Source organism: Trichosurus vulpecula, chromosome 3, assembly GCF_011100635.1.
Source record: "Trichosurus vulpecula isolate mTriVul1 chromosome 3, mTriVul1.pri, whole genome shotgun sequence".
NCBI lineage: Eukaryota > Metazoa > Chordata > Mammalia > Diprotodontia > Phalangeridae > Trichosurus > Trichosurus vulpecula.
Window position 1 is genome coordinate 183,647,906 of NC_050575.1, and position 27,015 is coordinate 183,674,920.

The following is a 27,015-nucleotide window of genomic DNA, read 5'->3' on the forward strand; positions in this document are numbered from 1 at the left end:
AATTTGAAGGTAAATGCAAGCTTTCAGAAAATTTCCACGCCCCCCTCCTCCCCCCCAAACAAATGAAAAACCCTCAAAACAAAGAATAAAAAATTTATATAGCCTCCTAGGATTCAGGCCCAGTTTCTGCCTTATAATATCCTAATTCTTTTTTTAAAAAAAATTATTATCATTTAAAAAATAAGAAAGACTGTGTCTTTTGAATTTTAGGATGTAGGGCATGTTTATAGTAGTGATTAAGGTCTTTCAAGGAACAAGGAGAAGAGATTATATTTTGAGTCCATGATAGTTTTCTTTTTATTTTTTGAAGTTTCATTATAGTTTGAATTTTTCAGAGGGACTCTGTTTCCACTTCATCACTCTCTTCCCCCAGCACAAAACAGAAACCTATTGGAAAAAATGTGTGTGATTTCCCCCATAAATCCCCTGTGCAGGTGTAGTGATCTTTTCTCTTTTCTCCTCAGGGATGATGATGACATTAATGATGTTGCATCAATGGCAGGAGTGAACTTATCAGAAGAGAGTGCAAGGATATTAGCAACAAATTCTGAATTAGTGGGCACATTAACAAGATCTTGTAAAGATGAAACCTTTCTCCTTTCAGCACCTTTACAAAGAAGGATATTAGAAATAGGTATGTTGATATTCAAAAGAATTGAATTAATATTACCTACAAAGAGGTACTCTCACCAGTAGCTTAGATTTTTAATAACTATGAATGGTTATAGTGGTCGTCATATGAATGAATCTGGGTATGTTTGATACATTGCCTAGCCTATGTGTTTCATAGTGATCATTATCATTAGTTGGAAAGTTTGCATTATTTTTTTTTCCTAGTGTGAGTTTGGAATACTTTTCTCTAGTGTAATAAAACTTGAGTAATTGGGGGAGAAAGTTTGAAAAAAAAAGTCATGGAGTGAGGGGTTTAAACCATTATGGCAATTCTCACAGCATAAACTTTAACCCTAGGTAAAAAGCATGGAATAACAGAACTGCATCCTGATGTAGTAAGTTACGTGTCACATGCAACACAGCAAAGGCTACAAAACCTCGTAGAAAAAGTATCAGAAACTGCCCAACAAAAGAATCTTTCTTATAAGGTAATGACACGTTATTTTATTAACAGTGGGTGTAGACAATAGGCTGGCTCCATGACAGAGGCTATGTAGAAACGTTTTCAATACAAACTAAGGGGGCAGAGGTAACTCAGGTGCCATTTATATCTCTTTTGAGAATATTTTGAGTTTTTCACAATAACAGCTTTCAAGGAAATTTTCATTGCTTTTGCTCATGGTGTTGTAAGTTTCTGAAGGAGACATGGAGAACTGAATAACAGTTATATAGTAGGCTAAGGAAGATTATTAACAGACTACTGCTTTGGAAATTAGAGGATCATTTTGTGCTATTATTAAATATCTTTTTAAAATAGTCAAATCAATCTAGTCACCACACAGGACAGAAGACTCCATATCCAAGGGCTTGACATACTGAGATGACTGTCTAGACATAGGGACACCTGTACAGCTGTTACATTTTCTTTTTCTTTACACATCCCATATCCCATTGCTTCCTTCTATGTACCTTTCCCTGATTGGTGGAGGATTGGAAGAGATTATCATGACACCCATCTTCATCTACTCATTGAACCAAAATATCACCTACATTGAAAAATATAAATTTGAGCACCATAAAACTCTTAAAACATCAAAACATAACTTTGCATTCAGAAATTATAAGAATTACCATTTTTAGGAGGTGATGTAGCAATTAAGACTAGTTAGTAATAGATAAACATTGTGAACTCTAGTTAATATTCACATAGTAAACATTCATATTTTATTTTTCTTAGTTTAATTTTGTTAGAAGGATTCTCAAATGGTGATATCCAATTTTTATCTTCTATTAGGTATTACTTTCTTGATATTTAATGTTATACTTAAAAGTCATATCCTAGTGAGATTAGAGAACAGGTCCTATTTGCTTTGATGACTAAAAATGAACTCTAGAAAACGATCATGGAAAGGAATTAACATTAGTCATATGGAGTCTTGTTCAGATGTGTTGTGCAAGCTTCTACATGTTATATTTTCAAACTTGTGCTTTTTTTGTAGGATGATGAAAGATATGAACAGGCAAGTGATGTCCGGGCACAGCTCAAATTCTTCGAACAGCTTGATCAAATTGAAAAACAGAGGAAAGATGAACAAGAGAGAGAAATTTTAATGCGAGCGGCAAAGGCAAGTGCTAGGATTTCAGACCCACTGGGATTTGTGGAGCTAACAAAATTAAATGATTCTGCTGGCTCTCACTGCAGGGGCCATTCATTTCTCCTTCAGAAGAGTCAGTGTAAAGGCCTGTTTACTGGCTTTGGAAGCAGAGGGCTCAGGTTCAAATCCTGCCTCTTTTACATATGAACTGAGTGACCAACTGGTTATGTTTCATTTGAAACGTTTCCATTGAGGAATTTAGGAATCCTAAGAGTTCTATCCCAAAGAACAGTGACTTAAGTTTAATGTTTCTTGAGTTTTTCAAGGTTCTGATGTTGGATTATCCAAAAAATAAAAGATACTATATAAAACTCTATAAGCAAATGGTAATATCTGAGTTACATTGTGAATCTCAGTTTTTCCTGTTCTTCAGTCCTAGAATAAAACAAAAAAAAACCCTACAAAATGGTCACCCTTGGCGAAGACAAGATTCTTAATTTGAGTTTTATCCTATGATTTATTTATCTTTAAAGTGTTGATTGTTTACTAGGTCTAGGATGCTTTTCTAGTTCTATAGAAGACTTGATTCAGCTGTTCAGTTTTTGTGCTAAGGGTTGCATTTTGGTCTAGAAAAAAGTGAAAATTCCCCCAGGTTGATTAAACCTAATTTTTACAAAGCTCTTTGAATAATATTTAGTTAATTTGGATTCTACACAATTTAAATCATATTACCAAATTTCATATGAATAGTAAAAGTTTGCTATAACATCGTTCTCATCCTTCATCACAAATTTTGTGCTTAGTTCATAGGACTCTGATTGAATTGTGTTTAATATCTTAAAATCACCAGTAAGAAAATTTTATTAAATTTCATTAGGCCAAGGATTATGTCTTCTCTTTTACATCTCCTAGCACCAAACAGTGTTCATTTCTGTTGATGTTTTCAGAGGGGCTTCTTTCCCCTTCTAATTTGCAACCCTAAAATTCTGACTACTGACACATTAAAAAAAGTCCTTGAGTCTAGAAATTAAGGTCATTCAACACACCTGTGCAGTGCATGTTGACTCCATTGGTGGTAGTTTCATGATGAGAAATATAAAGGAGAAACTAACTTCTAGGCAATAAAATATGAGCTTTGAAAATGGATAAGTTTTGGTTCCAACTTAATTTCTTGTTCTTCCTCCCTTTTCCCTTTTTATTCTTTCAAAATACAGTCTCGATCGAGGCAAGAAGATCCAGAACAACTTAGGTTGAAACAGAAGGCAAAGGAGGTATGTTTTGTTATATTTTTGTATTGTATTTTTATATAACATGTATAATAAATAATTATAGTTAACATTTTCTTTTTCTTTTTCAAAAACAGATGCAACAACAAGAGCTAGCACAGATGAGGCAAAGGGATGCCAACTTAACGGCATTAGCAGCAATTGGTCCTAGGAAGAAAAGGAAAGTGGATTCTCCGGGACCTGGATCAGGAACAGAGGTACAGTAGAATTATAAAATTTTAGTGCTGAAAAGAAGTTTAGAGATCATCTATCAAAAAGTTAATTTCTTGTATTCAGATTATATAAATAGTTGCACTTTGCCAAGATGTTTGGTGACTACAGTTTAGGAGGATGGGGGGGGATAAGACTTTTAAAGCATGTAAATAAGAGTTGAAAAGGAAGTGTTATGAAAACATAACATATTAAAAAATAATTAGAAACCTAATCTTGAATATCAGTAGAAACAACTAAGCTTATTAGTTAACTGAGCTAATTAGTCAGTTTCAGTTGTATAAAGTAATATACTCTTAGTCCTTCTCTTTAAGTTCCTATTAGGATTCTTTGTCCATTCATTGTTATTCACTTTTGCCTATGATCATAGTTAATGTACATTTCATTCTTCTAGTTCTGCTTTTTTCACTTTGAATTATATCATAAATGTCTTTCTAGATTTCTTTCTATTCCTTATACTTGTCAGTTTTAATAGCAATATAAATGTTCCATTAAATTAATGCATCCTGATTTAACCATTTTCCTGTTATTAAGTAGTTAGGGTACTTCCAGTTTTTTTGCACTTATACTCTAATGTTGCTATGAAATTCTTTAAACAGATTTTTTGGGTTTGTTTTTGATAACATTTTAGGGATGTATTTGCATCAATTAAATTATTGGGTCAAAGGGATGGTTATTTTTTTTAAAATTTTACTGTATACTACCAGATTGTTCTCCAAAAAGATTAACAAATTTTGGATTTACACCAGTAGTGAATGAATGTACCTTTTTCTCTATAACCCAAGGATCATCAATTTGTATTTCGTTTAACTCTTTCTGTGTGTGTGTCAATTTAATATGTATGAGTGGCACCTCAGGATACCACTTGCACTTTTTGATTGAAAAATTCTCTGGTAATTATTAACAGCTTAGGTGGAGATTTCAATTTGAAGTTTTTTTCCCAATTTGATTTATATACATAATATATATACACACACACACACACATATATATATATACGCACATATATATACGCACATATATATATATGTTGCTCGTTTCCTTTTTCTGTGTTAATAATCTAGCCCAAACTATTATTCATCTACTGTAACATTAGTGGAAATTGAAACAAAATTCATGTCCCAGTTGCTTGAAAAAGTATTAACTTTCAAACCCAGATGGAACAACTAAGATTGCCTACAATTTTTAGGTAGATCACTTTAGAATTTCACAAGTTTCCTCAAAGAAATAATTTACTTTAATATCTCTGAGTGCACTGATGGCTGCTTTGGTGTACAGGTCACTTACGCACACCCTTGTTAAGATAATATTTGATTTGATCCTCTAAAGATAATAAATATGTCCTAATGTGAAAACGTTGTCACTTTACCTTTGTTATCATCAGTTTATATCTGAACATGCTTTGAGAACATGGGTCTAGGTTATGACTTAAGAAGAATATAAAAGAGGACATTTCTCTTTTATTCTTTAGTAGATTTCTAATAGGTTGATGTGGGTAGACTTTCAAGCAATAGAAGTCATAATCCAAACATGTCTTCTCGTCTCCTATGACTTCTGTACATGTTCTCCAAGAGGGCTTAGCACACTATGCTGGAGGCCTTTCTTTAGGTCTTTCAATATGACATGCCTACCAGTGTAGTATGTGAGGTGTCCAGTTTGTTTTCTTTTGCTCACACTACATAATCAGCCTGACTCTTTTTCTAGTTATACCTCATCCTTGGTAATTTGCTGTACCTTGTTTCTACATACCATGTGTTTTCCATAGCTCTTAGGATGACCTGCAATTTTGGTTCTTCTGACATTGCAGTGTTATCTAGGTAGCTATGTGGTGCAGTGGATAGAGTGCTAGACTTAAAGTCAGGAAGACCATAGTACAAATACCACCTCAGGCATTAATTAGCTGTGGGACCTGGGGCAAGTTACTTAACTTTAATTTCCTCATTTGTAAAATTCTACCTTCCAGGATTGTAGTGAGGACCAAATGAGATAATATTTGTAAAGTGCTTTATTAGCCATTATTATTATTATTCATAGTCATAAGAATACTTGTGTTCAAATAGGTTTTTGCTTTAGGGAAAAACTTGGCCTCATGGAGAATGATTTTCAATTTCCCAAATGCCTTTCAACTTACTTTTTATTCCTATTCGATTATGGGCATAGTTCATTGTCCTTCTGTAGTATATGTCCAAGATGTATGTATCCAACTTCCTACCACAGAACAATAGGTATTCTTTATCTACAAGCTTCCTACCACAGAATAATCTTCATCTACTCAGTTTTCCCTGTGTAGATTATTTAGGCTGAATTTCTCTTCTAGCTTAATAATGTTTCTAAAATAAATGTTAGTTTATAAATGGTTGACTTATTCACTTAATATATTTTAATTCTTTTTTGGGAGGGTGAGATCTGTCGTATTTGTCCTTTCATTGTTTTAATGTGGAAAAAAAGAACATTAGAATACCTTTGGAAAACTGACAAATCAAAGTAGATAGCAATTATATTTCTCTAACAATCAAAAGAGGATTTGACACTAATCTTTAGTCTATGTATTAGCTTGTGTTCTAATATTCCAGGAAGACATCATTGCTGCTGATTTGAGGGACTTGGATCTGTAATTATCATTATGGTTTTGGACCTGTCTCCTTTGGGTCACTTCTTTCCCTCAACCTTTTCCATCTGTGAAGGCCAGCTACAGTGCTTCACCTCATACTCCTAGATTCTTTAAGTCACTAAGGATAAGACCTTTAACCAATGGGCTTGGTTCTTAGGCAGTGGGGAAAAAAGGTCTTCCAACCTATCTGTTCTTGATTTAGGTCATTCATCACGCATGTATTGAGCACCCACTGTGTGTTAGGAATACAAAGACAAAAATAAATATGTCACCCCCAAGGAGCTTACATTCTTCTGGGGGCAAAATCATTTGTTTTAATGTAATAGCTTTCAAGAACTGAGTCACCATCACACCATGATGAGATATCATCAGATTGAGATGTGGGTGGATAGTATGAATGAATGAAAGAACATTTATTAAACACTTATGAGCTAAGTGCTGAGGGTACAAATAGAGAAAGAAGATAGTCCCTGCTCTCCAAGAGTTCACATGCTAATTGAAAGAGATTGCACGTGTAGGAGGTTTCAGCTGCAGGATATGGCAAGGCCCAGGTGTTCTTAGGATGCATTGCCAGGCTGGGAGAGAAGGAAGGGTTATAGTAAATAGAAAATAGTTAGCTTATCCCTCCCTGTTAGTGTGGATATGTTATAAATTATAAATATTAACTATAGGATAAGATATACTTGTACATAGGAATTTATTTTTGCAATTTTTAAAGTAGATTTTTTACCCTAGTAGTCTAATTTAAGGAAAAAAGTGGAAACTAGCTAAAGGAATTAAGGTATGAAGAATTATAGGAAATTCTTGGTTTGATATAAAATTAGAGTCTACACATTTTAATATTTCAAATTAACATTAAGAATGTAGGAAAGTAAGAACTGTGTGGTATTAGGACTTTGATCATCGGAAGATGCTTTTTTGATGTCTTAAAATTACTTAAGCTCATTTTAAAATTTTATTGGAGCTTTTCTTTAACCCCATGGCTAGTTCCCAATCTGTAACCGTGCTCCCCCCTCCCCCCACCCCCAAAGAAAATTGCATGCTTTGTCACAAAGGAAAAGAGTTATGTAAAATTGACCAACATAGTCTTGTATACCCCATCCCTCTCTCCTCAACGTTTTTGTTTCTTTTAATGGCTCTACTTCATTCCCTTTGTCCTTTTTATTTTACCTAGAAAATATCTTCCCTATGTCCTCCTAGGATAGGCCTTCATTGTCTATTGCCTGGACTTTCGTAGTCTCCTGACTTATGTTCCTACCTTCTACTATGTTTCCCTTCCCACCAACTTCATCCTGTAAATGTTAACCTTTTCAATGCATACCTATGAATGTAAATTCCATTCCTCAAAAGCTTTACATTGTTTTCTTCTTTCCTGCTAAATAAATTATGAATTCACTAGCCTGGAATTAGAAGCCTTTTACAGTCTGGCTGCAGCCTACCTTCTCATCCTTCTCCCACCACTCTTCCTTCATCTCTATGATGCCACAAACTGAATGACTCAGTTTTCTCTTAACACATTCTGTGTTCATCTCCATGCCTTTGTTCATGGCATTTTCTTTGCCTCAAATGCATTTTCCTCATCTCTGCTTATTTAAATCCTTCTCAGCTTGAATGGTAGATCTTCCATGAAGCCTTCCTTGATCCCTGCAGTTGGAAGTTACCTCTCTCTGCTCCAACCTTTCCTAACCTTTGTTGCTACTTATCTTATACATTTTGTATATTATATTTGAAACTTCCTCAAGGGGGAAGGGAACAGACATTTATTAAGGGTCTACTGCGTGTGAGTGCTTTTCAATTTGTTTTTTCATTTGAGCGCAGGCATCATGCTATTTATCGTTATACCTAACTAGTACCTAGCATATGACCTTACACGTTATTTCTGTTCAGCATGTTTGTTGAATAAGCATGCTGCCAAATTATTGTTTAATTAAGTAAGCTTACAGTTTGCCAAATCTTATCTTTTGAGAACCACTTGATTTTTAACTCATACAAGTAGACTATTGTAAACAATTATACCTTGATATTCTTTATTCTGTGCTTATCTTGTCATTATTCTCATGCAGTTTGTAAAGGTTGATTAGAAGGTATGGCATATATGGTTTTCTGTATTAGACAAAAGTTTGTAAATGTTTTAGTGTTAAAGAGATTTTGAAACCTAATTACATAAAAAGTCACAATTTTTACAGTGTTTTCTTGAATCAGAAGGGTGGGTTCAGAGTATTTGATGAATGTCTAGTTCTTTTAATTAGTTTAAAGGCCTCCTGGTGTTACATGTGACAATGAGCAGTATTGGTCATGGTCTTCCAATGAATGAAAAAATTTCTTTGCTTTCAGTCTCCTCATTAAATTTATTTAGTCTATGTTTCCATTCATTCTCTCTATACATAAATGGATCCTGGCTATCTAGACACTCTATAGATGACTAACTTCAGGATTGGCTTTGATAGTAATCAGTACATTTTTATTAAGTACTTATCTACTAGGCATTATACTAAATACTAGAACTACAAAGAAAAATTGCAAACATTTCCTGTCCTTAAGGATCTTATTCTAATGAAGGAGATATCCTATACATGGCTAGATATAGACAAGGTATCTGTACTCCTTTATAGATATTCTTGGAAAACCAGAAATGCATGGGAAAACTCATTGCTCTATTTGAGTGCTCACAGTATCACCAATCAAATAAGGAGCCTGATTTTTCACAAGCACTTTAGAATAATAATTCTACAAGTAATACCATTCCAAGAAAAAAGAATATACTCTTTAGAAACTGGCTTCAGAAGTTTGTCTTTCCCACAAAGTTGTTCTTATTCATGTCTTACAGCTCTGCATTTGATGTATCATTTAATTTTTCTGACCTCGGTGTCCTTGTTTGCATTTTCTTTAAGATGCAGACTAGGAACCCTCTCAGATCTTTATTGCTATTTGCACTATTTCTGAATTAGCCCCCACTGGCAATTTAGGGATAGAGTACAGTTTTGGTCAAGATTCAGTCAAGATATTTTTCACCCTCCTTTTTAAAAATTGATTTCCCACACTATTGATTATATGTATGGGAAATGGACTTCCCATTAGTCAGCTTCAGGTAATGTCAATGGGATAGGACACTTATAGTGTGCCTCATTTTCATCGAGCATGTGTCCCAGGTCCCTTTGTTGAAGTAACATATCCATTCACTTGAATAGAATTTCAAGACTTAGTAGACAGTAACATAGGAGGAATAGGGGTAACAAGAAAAATTTATCATTCTGAGCAAATGACTGTTAATCCAGTAGTATCTGAAGTAGAGTTGATCTTAATTTGCTTTATTTGAATCTCATTAACTTTTTAGAATTTCAAATTTGTAAATATACTAATGTGATATATTAATAGTGTATTCAAGTATTTGATAACATTCATTACTACTTTCTTCATATGTATTTCGGTTGAGCTGTGCTTTTAGTGTGGTTCATTGTTTCACCAGAGAAAATTATAGCCCCTCCATCTGTTTTCATATTGGATGATCTCTGTCCCATTCTTTCTATAAATCCTTCTTAGAGGATCTTTCTGATGTACTAGAGACCTTTCTGTGGTTCTTTTAATATTTGAGGGGTACTCTGTAGCCCTTCAGTTGTCCTCACTTAGCAGACCAACAGACTTTTTGAATGTGTCATCAGTAGCAACATGCAGTAGCTCACTTGTGCCTACCATGTCTTTCCATTGCCCTTTGAGATATGTATCTCTTTAATTCTGAAGTTGTGGTGTTCCATGATTCAGCTGTATATCACCAGAAGAATATTGTGTTAAAAGAGGTAGACTTTTGGGGAAGGGGAGCAAAATGGTCTCCAAAAAAATTCCAATTAAAAGTCATGGTATCTTAATATTGTGGCTTAGGTAGGTTTTATGAGCTCTGCATGCCATCTGCTGGCCATAAGCTTTTACTGCTTTTAAGTACACAGTTTAATAGTGAAGTACGACTTCTTTATAGGTCACATTGCCTTAGTATGCTGCAATTAATGCTGTCAAAGTCAAATTCAGAAAATTTAGTGTTAAAATCTATTTATTCCAAATATCACATTAGTATTTAAGCTCCACCCAAGTATTTTCCATCACTCATGGGAATATATTAATTTCCTTTGTAAAAGGAGTGAGTTGGAATGACCTCTAAGTTCCATTTATGCCTGTGTTCCTGTTTCCAAATGTGTTCCTGGTTTCATTCCATTCATATTTTCTTTTCAGTATTATGTGAGGTCAGTCCACAGAAAGTCAACAGGCATTTACTATTTGCAAGGCACTATGCTAACTGCTGGGGATTCAAAGAAGGACAAAAACAGTGTCTCTGCCCTTAAGGAGTTCACATTTTAATGGACACAAGATTAAAAAAAACTGTATGTACAGTCATTTGAGGAATACTCACACCAATGATCTTTGTAGCACTGAATAAATTTGAAGTGTACTTAACTCACTCTCAGGTTTGAAGGACAGCATTAGCAATAAATTTTGTTGATTTGCTGAAGAAGAGCAGGTAGACAGAATAGATAAAAGAAGTTGTAAACTAGCAATGTATTTAGGATATACTCACATGGGAAATCCAGAAACCCAAATGGAGTGGTGATTGAGCTGTGGTGGAGAGTACTATGGTGAAGCTTAGCAGAAGGAGAAACAGAAGTAATATCATGGAAGTATACTAGAAACTACCTAGACAGAAAGAGGAATTTAACAGCATGTTTGAGGAATACATCATAAACCTGTCATGGAAACTTGATTTTAATCTTTCAGTCTGTCTGTCTGGACTTCAACTTTCCAAACTATTTCTTTGCCAAAAGCAGAACAGCTGATAAATTCTTGAATGTCATAGTAATAATTTCATTTTTAAGAGGTGGAGAAAATGACAAAAGGACACTGCTGTTTTAGTCCTGATTATGACCAATAAGTTGCCGAAGTAGAAATGATGTAATAGTTATTTATCCCCAAATTCCCCATCTTAGAATTCATGATAGAGAAACAGAGGAAAGCTGGACCTAGTATGACCCACACTTTAGATATTGGGAGATTGTATTTCAGAGGGTTATAAGAAAGGATAGGTGGGATTCCATGACCTAAAATTCTGCATGAGAACCTCTTAGTGATGCAGTTGTTAAGATATAAATGCAAACTATTCAAAGAAGGAAAATATATATTGAGATATGTGGATGTATAGGGAAGTAATGAACCAGTTCAGATTCTAAGGATACATACAGAATATGGAAGAAGTTAGCCTAGAGAACAGAATGAATATAAAAATACAATACTGTAAGAAGAGTATCGGGGCACTACAAATCAGAATAATTCTATTTCAGCAATGAGTGCTGTGGGCAACAAAAAGCCTTTATTTTTTTTTTTTTTAATCTATGCTGAGAACAAATCAAAAAAAAAGATAGGATAATAATGGACCATCATGAACAAGTAGAAGAATAAAAATTGTTAAGAGGGAATCAAGATTCAAAGTAAGGGAGTAGATGGTAAGAAAATTGAAAGTAAGCTGCCATATGTTAATTCATCACTAGGCCTAGACAAACTATTATCATCGGGTGCTGAAAGACATGACAGAAGTGATTATGGAAACTTTGTGATCTTTGAAAATCATGGAAAATGGGAAATGTCCTATAGAATAAGAGATGAGCAAGTATGGTCCTGACTTTGACAAAAGGAAAGAGTGTGAGTTCTCAAAACTAAAGGCTATTGAGTTTGACTGTAGTGATAGGTTCTAGAATATTGCCAGGAATCACAGGGGTGATTGTAATCATTTAGAAAAGGGACTGTTAATCACTAAGAGCCAGTATGACTTCATCATGAATAGGTCATATCCTACTTATTACCTTTATTTTTTGAGTATGCTAATGTGGTTGGGAGTTCAGAGGAATGCCATACACATAGTAGTATTTCATGGTATCATTGTTCACAAGATGGAAAGATGTGGGTTAGAGGATTCAGAGCTGATTCAGTGACTAAATCTAAAGAAAAGTTTTTGGCTATATGGAGGGGGATCTCTAGTGGAATGCCTCATGGATTTGTCCTTGTTCAGTGATTTTATTGATGGCTTGAAGGAGCACATGGGAAACTTCACAAATTTGCAGATAATATTATCCTGACAGGGATATTACTAATAGAATCAAAATCCAAGAAGATCTTGACAGACTAGAACAAGTGAGTTGAATCTAGCAAGATGAAGTTTATTAGAAATAAATTCTTTGAGTTCAAATAATTTCATAAGTTCAAGATGAGAGAGACATACCTAGACAATAGTTCATGTGAAAAAAGATTTGGGGAGTGTTAGTGGATTGCTAGCTCAAAATGTGTCGACGTTGTTACATTAGTTAAAAAAATCTAATGCTATCCTAGGTTGCATTAAGATGTGTATATGGGAGGAGACTGGGGGTGAGTAGTCTCTGTACCTACCATGGTTGAATCATATCTAGAATGAATACTATATCTAGTTTTGAGTGTCATGTTTTAGGAAGGATATTTTAGGAAGGACAGGCTATAACATATCTAGAAAAAGGTAATCAGAATGGTGAAGGGATTAGAAACCATGCCACAGATGACTATTTGGCAGAAATGGGGAAAATTTCTCTTTCCAAGATTACCAATGATCTCTTAATTGCAAACTCTAATGGCCTTTTCTTAGTCCTTATGTTTTTTGATCTCTCAAGTATTTGACACTATTGACCATCCTCTCTTCCCTGGGCTGTGTGTGTGTGTGTGTGTGTGTGTGACAATATTCTCTTCTGGTTCTTCTCTGAGTCTGGATCATCATTCTTGTTCTGCCTTCTCTATGAGAGGTCTTTGCTCTGGGTTCTCTTCTGTCTTTATACTTTGTCTCAGTGATTTCATTAGCTTCCATGGGATTGCCTATCATTTATGAATACAGTTAAGTGGATTCAGAGCTAGTTCAGTGGCTATTCCTAAGGAAGTCTCAGATCTCTGTATCTAGCCAGAATCTCTCCCCCGAACTCTAGCCCTGACTCACCACCAGCTTTTTAGAAATCTCCCTCTGGAGATTTAATACATCCAAAACAGAATTCATCTACCAAATCATCTTCTCTTCCTAACTTCCTTTTGTCTGTTGAGAGTATTGCCTGGGTTTGCAGCCTGGGAGTCATCTTTGATTATTTCTCACATCCAGTTGGTTGCCAAGTCTTGACAGTTCTACCTCCACAGTATACATCCATTCCATCCCCTCTACTTATATAGCTACCATCCTATTTCATGTACTTATTATCTCTTCCCCTGGACTTTTACATTATAACCTCCTAATTAGTCACCTAGACTCCAATCTCTCCCCTTTCCAATTCATTTTCCACACAGCTGTCACAATTTGTCACATGTCATTGCCCAAATCGAGAAGATCCATTGCCACCTTCTTGGCTTTATTATAAAATATAAATTCTTTTGTTTGGCTTTTAAAGCCCTTCACCATCTGATCCAGGTATACCTTTCTAGACTCATTCTCTCCCTGCCCCCTTTTTTTAAACCTTCACGGACCCCGTGTTCCAGCCAAAGTGGCATACTTGCTGTTCTCTGTATACAACATTCCATCTCACAGTTTTGTCTTTTACATAGACTAGACATCCCTAGTATGCATCCTATACTTCACAGAATCACAGTGCTACCTCCTACAAGAAGCTTATCCTGAACTTTCTGGTTGTTACTTTCCTCCTTTGGGAAATTACTTTATATATATTTTGTTTCTACTATTATGTGTAAATGCTAATTCCTTAGGAGAACGTAAGCTCCTTGGGGGAAGGGACTTTTTCCTTTTTTCTTTGTATCTCTAATTCTGAGTACACAACTGGTACTTATTTTATGTTGTTGAATCAATGAATGAGAAGACAAGACCAGGATTTCAGGGGAACCCAATAGCTGTCTCCTATTATTTAAAGGACTAACATGAGGAAGAAAAATTAGATTTATTTTGACTGGTGCCTAGTGGGCAGCACTATTTCAGTGTGTGGAAGTTGCATAGAGTCAGATTTCAGCTTGTGTTCAGGGGAAAATTCTCAAGAATTAGTGCTCTCTAGAAGTAGAATGGTCTAGCTTGAGAGATAATGGGTTCCTCACCTTCAGTGGGAAATAGCAGAGGCTATTGGTGATGGGTTGGAAAGGATTCTTGGGCAGGTATTAGTTGGACTGGATAGCTTCTGGGGTCCCTTCTAACACTTAGGTTCTTAGAAGAACAGTCTGTTTCCATTCTGGCTAGTATTCAAATGTTAGGTGACCCTCTGGTTAGCCACTAAAGTAAATTCAACTCATAAAATTATTGAAATGTCCTAATTGTATTAAATACCTAACCACTATTTATAACTATTTCTGTGGGGACAATGCACTTTTATTTCCAACCAGGAATATAGCTAATCCCCAGTGGTGTGAATGGGGACTATGGTGTCTCTAGCAGTAATTGTTTGTTGGAGCCTGTCTATAACAAATAGTTCACTAGGAACTTGTCCCTTTGCATGCTGTGTCTCCAGAATTTGAGTTTGGGCCCCTACCCAAGAGAGCAATGAAATAAACACCCAACTTACATTCATCTCTCACACAAACTTTGTGACTCCAAAGCCTACTTGGAGTTGTTCATATTTACCTAGCACTGTAAGACTTAAGAAATCATTGTTCTCAGAGCAACCCTTCCTTTCATCAAAAAAAGAAACCACATCTCAGTAAAAGTTGCATGTTTTGTCTAAGGTCACAGAGCTAGTAAGTGACAGAAGACCTGTATTTGAGTCTTGACTCTTAGCCCTGTGTTCTTTTTAGGATTTTTCACATATCTACTTGAAAATACTAACCTGGAACCTTTTCCCCCTACTTTTCTCAATAGGGATCTGGAACAAGTACAGCAGTCCCAGGCAGTTCTGGAGTTGGAACGACTAGACAGTTTACGCGACAAAGGATAACTCGGGTCAACCTCAGGGACCTCATATTTTGTTTAGAAAATGAGCGAGAGACAAGCCATTCACTATTGCTATACAAAGCATTCCTTAAGTAAAATGGAAAAGATCAAGGTATTTTTGATGGAGACGCCTGGGGACGTTTTTATATATTTGCAGATTACGCCTTTTTTGTAACAAGCAAATGGGATATTGTTTAAAAAACAGCCACCTCTTTACATGGAACAGTTTTATATTCCTGTTTATAAATCAACTCTTCAGTATGAGAGAAAGTCCATTTCTGTAACAGTGAGAATACTTACAAAGGCCTGTGGATATTATTAAAGGACAATTAAATCTTAACTCATCTTTGATTGAGTGGCCTTCTTGCCAAACAAGCCATATATAAAGACTGATGGAATCGTTTAGCAAATAATTAGCTGCCCTTTGTCAGACTTGTAGCAGTTACAACATTATTTGTGCATTTTAGTTCAGTTTGACTTAACTACACTTATTACATAGGTATATATGTCGACAGCCGATGACCTCATTTCACTTTTTTATTTTTATTTTTTAAATAGTCAGTTGGCAAAGCAAACTGATTTTTAGACTATTTATCTTCCTCCTTTCCCCAAAATGTTCAAAATTCAAGAGGAATATTCAATTAATTTTAGAAACATAACCTCAGTTTTTAATCACAATACTGCTTATTCGAGGCCCTGAGAGTCCGTAAAGGAGGGTTCCTTCTGAATGTGTTATTAGCATCTGTAAAAAGCATTTTATTTGCTATAGTTTGTAAAGCTGTAAAGTTAAAAGAAAAATGAAAACCTTTTCAGCATAAATATATTTTACTTGCACTGTGTTTTTTAGCTAAAAGTGAAAGCTTAGATTAAAAAAAAATCAAAGTTGAGAAGAATCATCAAAAGACTGTTTCTCAGTGTGAATCAAGTGTTGAAAAATGGTTGGTGTATTTTGTCGGTAATTGTACATAATTTTTGGCACATAACATAAAAATGGCTATGTAAACTATAATTATTTTGCTAAAAGACTGTATGCAAGCTGTGGGCCAACTTTAAAGATGTCCAGAGCAAAGTCCCTTCTTTGTACCTATTTTTTTATTACAAATATACTAATTGGTTCTTTATATTTTCAGAGGTTATTGTATTAAATTGTCTATTGATAGTACTTTTATGACTGTAAATACTTTGGCTTTCTTTGTGTGAATTTCCATGTTAGACTCTCTTTCCCACTCTCCCCCTACCCTTGCGTGTAAACTGAATGCTGATCAGTATTTTTATCAACACCTGACAACTGTTACACCTTTTATTTTGTCTTTTAGGAAATCCTGTCTTTCCATTTTTTTCTTGTAAATTTTGCACAGTTACTTGTTCATATGTAAATATTTTACTTTCAAAAATGAAGTTTTTAATGGCTATTGTTTTATATAGGATTGAAAGAAAATTAACTCCTTTATTAAAAACAAATTTATCTGTATTTGTTCCATCTGTTTTTGCTCTCTTTATCTTTAGCACTTACTTTTACTCTTCTCCAGACATAGAATCTATTTGGAAGTAGGGGATAGGACCTTAACTCTGTTTTTAGAAAATTCATAGAATTATAGAGTTGGAGAGAAATGTAGAAATCAATTAGCACAATACCCACATTTCTATCACTTTGCACTTTAGTACAAGTATTGTTAACCATGTTTTTCTAATGAGAAAAGAAGCTCATAAAGAAAAAGTAACTTGTCCAAGGTCATACAATTATTTATAAAGGAGATAAGTTTCTATTAACACACTCCCCCCAAAAATAAGTGTTGATAAATGAGTAATTTTATCTATGCTGCTGGTTTAATCCTTTTTTTTTTTTTAATGGCAATAAGAATAGAGATAGGGAGCCCTGGAGACACAAATAGAAATACTTTTGCCTCTAAAATCAGTTGGGAAGAATGAAATGGTAATAATTACATAGCACTTTGATAGAGTACTTTAAGGTTCACAAAGGACTTTCCATACCTTCTCTCATTTGATCCTCATAGCCATCCTTGAACAAGGCAGGATCATTGTTATTATTCCAAATTTCAGGTGAGGAAACATATTGAGAGAATTTATTTGACTTATCTAGAGTCATATAGATAGTAAGACTCTGAGTTCAAATTTGAACCTTAGTCTCTAGATTCTAAGTCTAGCACTATACCTTTCATTGGTATCTTTGTAAGATCCATTTGTACCAAAACTACCTAATATTCACATGAAGAGTAGAAAAAACCATGCTAACCTGAGAGAAAAAAAAGCCCAGAAACTTTACCCAGTCTTATTATCATCATTTTTATTAATGACTCCATTCCTATAGCACTTGCTAACTCTTAAGGTTAGAACAACTCTGTGAGGTAAGAGGTATGATGAATAGTATTCTCACTTCATAGATTAGGAAATAGGCTCAGAAATATGTAGTGAGTTGCTACTGTTATTAAATTGCCAGAGCCGACTTGAGTTTAGCTTTGACCCTAGGAAAGAATCTCTTTGTAAAGAAATTCTATGTAAATCTCTCTATATTAGATCATTATTATTATTTTATAGCTAATTCAATTCAGCAGCCATTCGTTAGGAACTTGTTAGATACTGGGAATATAAACCATATTGTCTTTGCCCTCAAAGAGCTTATATTCTAAATTGAATGCATCATCTTCTCCTCACCCCTATAATCTCTCCTAATTTCTCTATTTCTGTTGATGGCATTACAGTTCTTTCAAGTCACCTAGTTTTGTAGTCTAAGTTATCTTTGATCCTTCCCTTTTTTTTTTTTTTACCTCCCAGTCAGTTGCCAAGTCCTGTCAATTCTCCACCATACCTGTTTAATCTATCCCTGTCTTTCCCTTCAGCGCTGCCCTAATCTATGACTTTTACCACTTTTCTCCCAGATTTCTTCATTAGCCTTCTAGTCTTCTTTACTCCAGTTTCATCCCTTCCCAATCCATCCTTCATAAAGCTCTGAAAATAGTAGGTTTGACCATATCACTCCTTCACTCAAATCTACAGTGTCAGGATAAAATACTGACATATAAGGTCTTCCCCAATCTAGCTTCCACCTACCTTTCTAAGCTTCTTTCCTTTATTTTCCCCACACTCTGGGTAAGTCATTGGCCAAATCAACATGCTATCTCTTGCCTCCATGCATTTTTATAGGTAAGTACCTCAGCCTAGATTTATAATATACTTATTTCCGCCTCTCAGATTTGTCTTTCTTCAGGACCTAGCTATGGCACAAACTCTACCATAGATTATTCTCTCATTTCCCCAGGTGAAAGTTTTCTCTTCTACCTTAGGGTTTCCTAGAGCACCATGATCCCTCCTTTACCCACCATCAAACTCTACCTTGGGTAAGGCATCTTATCAGTGTATTTGTCATACCTTTCCTCACCCTCACAGAATAATAAGCTCTCTGAAAATAACTATAGTTCTTATTTTAATCTTTGCATCCTCAGAGTCTAGGATAGTACCTTGCAGGCAGTAAATGATTAATATATTTGTTAAATTTAACTCTACCAATGAATCAGGGGAAGTGTATTCTTCAAATAGAAATAAAAAAGAGAACCTGCTTGTGCTTCTTCCTAAAGCCACCAGTTACACTCTAGTCTTTAGGAATAGCTTGTATAGTAATAAAAATTGAAGTAAAGTAAGATCAAACTGGATGCCACTTGAAGAAAAGAATGATTAAAAATAAAATCTCATTTGGGAAAAAAAAGTGCTGAAATAGAAACCAGAAGACTATTATCTGCAAGACCTTTGGGTAATATATTGATATCTTCAACCTTCAGTTTCTTCATCTGTAAAATGGGACCAACTAATATTGACATAGTGCTTTAAACATTGCAAAGCACCTCACATACATTATCTCATTTTTCTTCACAATAATGCTTGAGGTAAGTAATACAGGTCTTCTTATATTCATTTTGCAAATGAAAAAACAGACTGACAGTGAGTCAACATTTGTTCAGCATTTACTATGTGCAAGAATACTGTACTAAGTGCTAGGGGTACCAAAAACAGTGTCTGCCTCTCCTCTAACGGGAGACACAATATGTAGACAATTATGTAAGTACAATGTACATACATCGTAAATGAGTTTCCTGGAGAAAGCACTGGCATTGAATGGGAACCAGGAAAGGCTTCTTGTAGAAGAGAGGATTTGAACTGAAACTTGAAGAAGTAAGGGAAACTAGGAGTATGAAGTGAGACAGGAGAGCATTCCAAACATGGGAGACAGCCAGGAAAAAGGCACAGACTCAGGAGATGGGGTGTTCTGTGCCAAGTAATAGCTCAAAAGTTTGTGTCAACTGGATCTAGAGTACTCTGAGTACAAAGTATAGAAAGACTGAAAAGGTGGGAAGAGATCAGGTTATAAAAAGCTTTAAAATCCATTGAAACTATTGATTTTATATTTAATTCTGGAGGAAACAGAGAGAGCCACTGGAATTTGAGTTGGGGTGTGCGCATATGACAGACTTACACTCTAAAAAAGTCATTTTGGAAGGTTAATGGAGGATGGATGGGAGTGAGGAAAGATGAGGCAGGGAGACCTTCCAGAAAATAATTTAAATAGTCCAGGAAAGAGTTCTTGAGGGCATGCACCAGGGTGACAGCTGTGCAAGTGGAGAGAAGATGTCCTGTTCAAGAGATATTGTGAAGGGAGAAACTACAGGACTTGGCAACAGAGTGGATGTGTGTGGGTTGAACATAAGTGAGGTCAAGGATGACAAAGAGGTTGTGTGCCTGGGTGACTGGAAAGATGGTGGTGTCTGACAGAAATAGGAAAATTTAGAAAAGAGGAGTATTGGGAAGGAAAGATAATTTCCATTTTGGACATGTTGAATTTGAGATATCTATGGGATATCCTGTTTGAGATGTTCAAGAAGTAGCCAATGATGTGAGATTGGAGGTGGGTCAGGAGAGAGGCTAGGGCTGGGTATATAGATTTGGGAATCATCTATTTAGAGATGATCATTGAATGCATGGAAATTGATGAGATCACCTAGTACAAAGGCATGCAGGGAAGAAGAGAAAAGGGCCTAGAGCAGGGTGATACTTTGGGAACACCCACGGTTAGAGGGTGCGGAATATACGAAGATCCAACAAAAGAGCCTGGGAAGTAGTCAGACAGGTAGGAGAAGAACCAGGAAAGAGAAGTGCCACAAAAGCCTAGAGAGGAGAGAGTATCCAGGAGGAGAGGGTGATCAACAGTGTTAAAGACTTTAGAAAGGTCAGGCAAAAAGAGGAGCTCAACATGTATCACTGATAACTTTGGAGACAGCAGTTTGAATTGATGGACGAGGTTGGAAGCCAGATTGCAAAGGCTTTTGAATTTAGGGAAGAAAGTGGAGGTGCTGAGTGTAAATGACTTTCTCATGGAGTTTAGCCATGGAGGAGGGGAGAGATATAGGACATAGCTAGCAGGGATGGTCTAGGGGAGCAAGTGAGAGTTTTTAAAAGCTTAGGGGTGACATGGGCCTATTTGGGGGTGGTCAGGAAGCAACCAGTATACAGGGAGAAATTGAAGATAAGTGAAAGTGGGGATCTACTGGAGGAGAGAGGATGGAATGGGATCAAGGGTATATGTAGAAGGGTCAGCCTTAGCAAGGAGAAGGATTATCTTTTCATGTGAGACAAAAATGAAAGAGGAGATAGCAGAGAAAGAAATATAATTGATGCTGGGGACAGGGTGTGGGGAGGAAGAAGAAAGAACTCTAGGCAAATGGTCTCAATTAGAGAGGTTAAGCATCTTATCCAGGGTTATACTGCTTATGAATTTCTGATATATTTGAAACTAAGTCTTCCTGACTCCAAAGCTAGCACTTCATCCACCGTGCAACTGAATCACACTAGTCTTCCAATGTTTTATCATGGCATAGAGGTGACCTTAGTTTCTCAGAGGTTGTGCTTGTGTAGTCCAAGCTTTGGCAGGCCCCACCAAGCTGGAGTGGCTTTAAGTATGTGCCATTCATGTATGTGTGTTGTCTGAGGACCCACCTAGTTAAGCCGAGAGAGGCTCATCACCATGTTGGCCACAGGGCAACACATTTTTCAGTACCAATGACTACTGAAGACCATCTATTAAGTTATAGAAAGGTTTGATATGTTCTAGTAGAGGGAACATCCAAATTGATTAAATTACGTATTTTTTTTATTTAATATATTTAGTTTTCAGCCTTGATTTTCACAAGAGTTTGAATTACAAATTTTCTCCCCATTTCTACCCTCCCTCCCACTCCAAGATGGTGTATATTCTGGTTGCCCTGTTCCCCAGTCAGCCCTCCCTTCTGTCACCCCACTCCCCTTCCATCCCCTTTTCCCTTCCTTTCTTGTAGGGCAAGATAAATTTCTACGCTCCATTGCCTGTGTATCTTATTTTCTAGTTGCATGCAAAAACTTTTTTTTTTGTTTGTTTTTGAACATCTGTTTTTAAAACTTTGAGTTCCAAATTCTCTCCCCTCTTCCCTTCCCACCCACCCTCCCCAACAAGTCAAGCAATTCAACATAGGCCACATGCGTATCATTATGTATAACCCTTCCATAATACTCGTGTTGTGAAAGACTCACTATATTTTGCTCCTTCCTAACCTATCCCCCTTTATTGAATTTTCTCCCTTGACCCTGTCGCCTTTTGAAAGTATTTGTTTTTGATTACCTCCACCCCCATCTGCCCTCCCTTCTATCATCCCCCCCTTTTTTATCTTCTTCCTCCTTTTTTCCTGTGGGGTAAGATACCCAATTGAGTATGTATTGTATTCGCTCCTCAGGTCAAATCTGATGAGAGCAAGATTCACTCATTCCCCCTCACCTGACTTCTCTTCTCTTCCTACATAACTGCTTTTTCTAGCCACTTTTATGCAAGATAATTTACCCCATTCTATCTCTCCCTTTCTGCCTCTCTCAATATATTCCTCTCTCATCCCTTAATTTTATTTTATTTCTTTTAGATATCTTCCCTTCATCTTCAACTCACCCTGTGCTTTCTCTCTCTCTATGTATATATACACATACATATATACATACATACATACTCACATATACATATATATACACATACATATATAAATACATATATACTCACATATACATATATACATAAACATATATGTGTGTGTATATATATGTATATGTGTGTGTGTGTGTGTGTGTGTGTATATATATATATATATATATATATATATATATATATATATATATATATATATATATGCATATTCCTCTCAGCTACCCTAATATTGAAGTCTCATGAATCATACACATCATCTTTCCAAGTAGGAATGTAAACAAAACAGTTCAACTTTAGTAAGTCCCTTGCAATTTCTTTTTCTTGTTCTTCTTCTTGATTACCTTTTCATGCTTCTCTTGATTCTTGTGTTTGAAAGTCAAATTTTCTATTCAGCTCTGGTCTTTTCACTGAGAAAGCTTGAAAGTCCTCTATTTTATTGAAAGTCCATATTTTGCCTTGGAGCATGATACTCAGTTTTGCTGGGTAGGTGATTCTTAGTTTTAATCCCAGCTCCATTGACCTCTGGAATATCGTATTCCAAGCCCTGCGATCTCTTAATGTAGAAGCTGCTAGATCTTGGGTTATTCTGATTGTGTTTCCACAATACTCAAATTGTTTCTTTCTGGCTGCTTACAGTATTTTCTCCTTGATCTGGGAGCTCTGGAATTTGGCGACAATATTCCTAGGCGATTTCTTTTTGGGATCTATTTGAGGAGGCGATCAGTGGATTCTTTCAATTTCTATTTTGCCCTATGGCTCTAGAATATCAGGGCAGTTCTCCTTGATAATAACTTGAAAGATGATATCTAGGCTCTTTTTTTGATCATGGCTTTCAGGTAGTCCAATAATTTTTAAATTATCACTCCTTGATCTATTTTCCAGGTCAGTGGTTTTTCCAATGAGATATTTTACATTGTCTTCCATTTTTTCATTCCTTTGGTTCTGTTTTATAATATCTCGATTTCTCATAAAGTCACTAGCTTCCACTTGCTCCAATCTAATTTTTAAGGTAGTATTTTCTTCAGTGGTCTTTTGGACCTCCTTTCCCATTTGGCTAATTCTGCCTTTCAAGGCATTCTTCTCCTCATTGGCTTTTTGGAGCTCTTTTGCCATTTGAGTTAGTCTATTTTTTAAGGTGTTGTTTTCTTCAGTATATTTTTCAGTATTTTTTTGGGTCTCCTTTAGCAAGTCATTGACTTGTTTTTCATGGTTTTCTCACATCCTTCTCATTTCTCTTCCCAATTTTTCCTCTACTTCTCTAACTTGCTTTTCCAAATCCTTTTTGAGCTCTTCCATGGCCTGAGACCAGTTCATGTTTTTCTTGGAGGCTTTTGTTGTAGGCTCTTTGAGTTTGTTGACTTCTTCTGGCTGTATGTTTTGGTCTTCTTTGTCACCAAAGAAAGATTCCGAAGTCTGAGACTGAATCTGGGTGCGTTTTTGCTTCCTGGCCATGTTCCCAGCCAACTAATTTGACCCTTGAATTTTTCAGCGGGGTATGACTGCTTATAGAGTTAAGAGAACTATGTTCCAAGCTTGGGGAGATGCACCAGCTCTGCCACACCAGCACTCCTCCTTCCCCAAGAACCTCCAACCCAGCCTGGACTTAGATCTTCAACAGGCTGTGCACTCCTGCTGTGATCCGCCACTTAATTCCTCCCACCAGGTGGGCCTGGGGCTGGAAGCAACTGCAGCTGTAGTTCTGTAGCTGCCCCAGGGGCAGTGGCCAAACCCAAACTCCTTCCACTCCTGCAGCTTTTCCCACTAACCTTCTCTGTTGTCTTTGGTGTTTGTGGGTTGAGAAGTCTGGTAACTGCTGCAGCTCACTGATTCAGGGCACTAGGGCATGCTCTGCCCGGCTCCTGGTCTGGTTGGTCCACGCTGCCCACGCTGGGCTCTGCTCCGCTCCGCTCCCAGCTCCGCGTTGGACAGACCTCGCCCAGAGACCATCCAGGCTGTCCTGGGCTGGAGCCCTGCTTCCCTCTGCTATTTTGTGGGTTCTGTAGTTCTAGAATTGGTTCAGAGCCATTTTTTTATAGGTTTTTGGAGGGACTTGGCGGGGAGCTCACGCTAGTCCCTGCTTTCCAGCTGCTATCTTGGCTCTGCCCCTCCCCCAAATTACGTATTATTAATGCTAATTACTAAAGGTATTCCAATATCCAGTCATTAGAGTAATGCAATGGAATCCTGGTAGAAGGTAGAAATGGAAAGATTCGACAGTTTATTGGATATAAATCCAATATCCAATGAGGGAGATTGAGGAGTCAAGTTGCCAAAGTTGTGAGTCTGGGAAATGAGAATGATGGTGGTGCCTTGGACAGAAGTACGGAAATATGGAAGAGATTTGAGAGTGAGAGAGAGGGAGAGACAGAGACAGAGAGACAGATGCAGAGACAGAGAGACAGACACAGAGACACACACAGAGAGAGATCATCTCTCTCCCCCTCCCTCCCTCTTTCTTTCTCTCTCTTCCCTTCTCCCCCCTTCCATCCTTCCTTCCTTCCTTCTTTCCTTCCATCCATGAGTTTAGTTTTGATTATGTTGAATTTGAGATGTCTTTGGGACATCCAGTTTGAAATGTCCAACAGGCAATTGATGATGTGGAACTGAAGCTCAGGGGAGAGAGGGGCTGGATGTGTGTATGTGTGTGTGTGCGCGCGCGCGCGCGTGTGCGTGTGTGTGTGTGTGTGTGTGTGCATGCTGACATCAATATCTTTATATCATCCCTATCTATGTTAATAGAAGTATACGCATACACCCGAATTTATCTAGATATGTCTAGATCTAGTTGTCTAGCCTCCTTCTCATTCTGTTCATCACACACCACTCCAACTTCAATCTCTGTGCTTTTGCATTGATCACCCCCCATGTCTGGAATGTACTTCCTTCATATTTCAGTAATATAGAATACCTCTTTCTTTAAGATACAGATCAAACACTATTTTCTATGTGGAGCTTTTACTGATCTCTCTCTTTCAACCTCCCCCCACCTCTGACCCCCCTGCTACTTTCCAAATGACCTTGTATTTAGCTACTTTGCATATATTTGTATTTATACAGTTTCTATTTATATGGAATGGCTTGTCTCTTATATTACAATGTAATCTCACGAGTAGGGATTGTTTCATTCTTTGTACTTGTATCCCCAGCACCTAGGACAATGCTTGAAACACAAACACACACAGATACATATAGATATTGATATGCAGCTAGCTAGCTAGATGGAAGTGATCTGCATAGATAGGATAGTAACCTATGGGAGCTAATGATGTCCCTGAGAGAAAATGTAGAGGTAAAAGAAAATAGTGATAGGAAAGTACCTTGAGGGAACATCCAGAGTTAGGGGCATAATATGGATCAGCTAGCAAATGAGACTGAGTAGAATCAGTGGGGTAGAAAGAGAACTAGGAGAGAATTGTGTTGTGAAAACCCAAAGAGGAGAGCATATCCAGGAAGAGAGGTTGGTGAACAATGTCAAAAGCACCAGATAGGTCATGAAGGATGAAGACTAATAAAAGATTAGCAGATTTAGTGATTAACAAATCATTGGAGGGGGCAGCTAGGTGGTGCAGTGAGTAGAGCACTGGCCCTGGAGTCAGGAGGACCTGAGTTCAAATCCGGCCTCAGATACTTGACACATTTACTAGCTGCGTGACCTTGGGCAAGTCACTTGACCCCAATTGCCCTGCCTCCCCCCAGCAAAAAAAAAAAAAGAGAGAGAGATCATGGGTGACTTTGGCGAGAACAGTTTCAGTCGAATGATGAAGTTGGAAGCCAGATTACAGATCTCGCTAAATAGTTTCAGATCTAAGCAACTTGATCAACCATTTGGAAAAGACAGTAAGCTTACCTGAGTTAAGATAATTAAAACAAAACTTGCTGTGCATGTTAAATACTAAATAAATTGATTTATTTCAAAGTTGTCCTAAATTAGAAACAATGGATAAATGGACATTGTATAGAGAGATCAGCTTGGGAAAGGAGATGTAATCTCAGGGTGAAGAAACCAATCACCTTTCTTGTTTCTGAAATAGAAAGCATTTCACTTGTTTTTCTTCCTCTTACTTACAACCCAGTAGAAGAAAAAAAATCTAGATAAACATCTGATGTATATCGTTCTAAGTCAGCTCTTGATTTTTGAGAATAAACTCTTCCATTGCTTTCCCTATCAACTAGCAAGTTGGTAGCTCAGAAAGTACAAGTTTATATTCAGAAAAGTAAACCATCATATTTTCCCTATTCCTTCTCTAACTTCACCAGTTCTTTGATAATTGCTTCTTCCTCCGAACTTTTGCAATAATTTTAAAAACAACAGTTATGGTGGTAGTGATGATCGTGACATTGACAACATTGCACTTAATGTCAGTATAGCAAGTTTTGTAAACTGGGCCTCAGTTTATCTGTAAAATGAGGGGATGGGCTTGGATGGATCCCTTTCCAGCTCTAAAGCTATTGTTTTCTTTACTTAATATGTCCATGCCCTTTCTCCCTGAGAAGGACTGTGCTTTAGGTCTCTTTGAATCTCCACTGTAACATGCTAGACAAATATTGATTAGTGATAATAATTCAGTTCAGCTAAGTGAGCATTTATTAGGTGTCTAGAAATATAAAGAAATATAATGGAAAATAGTCACTGCCATCTCGGAGAAAAGGTGAAAAAGTGCTAGGATTATACATTTTAAAGCCTACAATTAGTGTCTTCAATAAACATTAAAAGTACCTATGATAAGCAACGCAACCTGTGCTAGATTTGAGGATTTTTTCTGGAATCTCTCAACAGAGAA

The 27,015-nt window shown here is 36.6% G+C and overlaps 1 protein-coding gene across 1 annotated transcript in view; it reads left to right on the forward strand.

Moving 5' to 3' along the window:
* TAF4 (TATA-box binding protein associated factor 4) overlaps positions 1–16,400 on the forward strand; it is a 148,872-nt gene extending 132,472 nt beyond the window's left edge. Inside the window, exons 11-16 of the mRNA XM_036752090.1 lie at positions 465–634; positions 970–1,100; positions 2,112–2,237; positions 3,422–3,478; positions 3,571–3,690; positions 15,151–16,400. Coding sequence (XP_036607985.1) covers positions 465–634; positions 970–1,100; positions 2,112–2,237; positions 3,422–3,478; positions 3,571–3,690; positions 15,151–15,318 — 772 coding nt within the window. The 3' untranslated portion in view covers positions 15,319–16,400. The remainder of the gene's footprint in view (positions 1–464; positions 635–969; positions 1,101–2,111; positions 2,238–3,421; positions 3,479–3,570; positions 3,691–15,150) is intronic.
* The last annotated feature ends 10,615 nt before the right edge of the window (positions 16,401–27,015 follow it).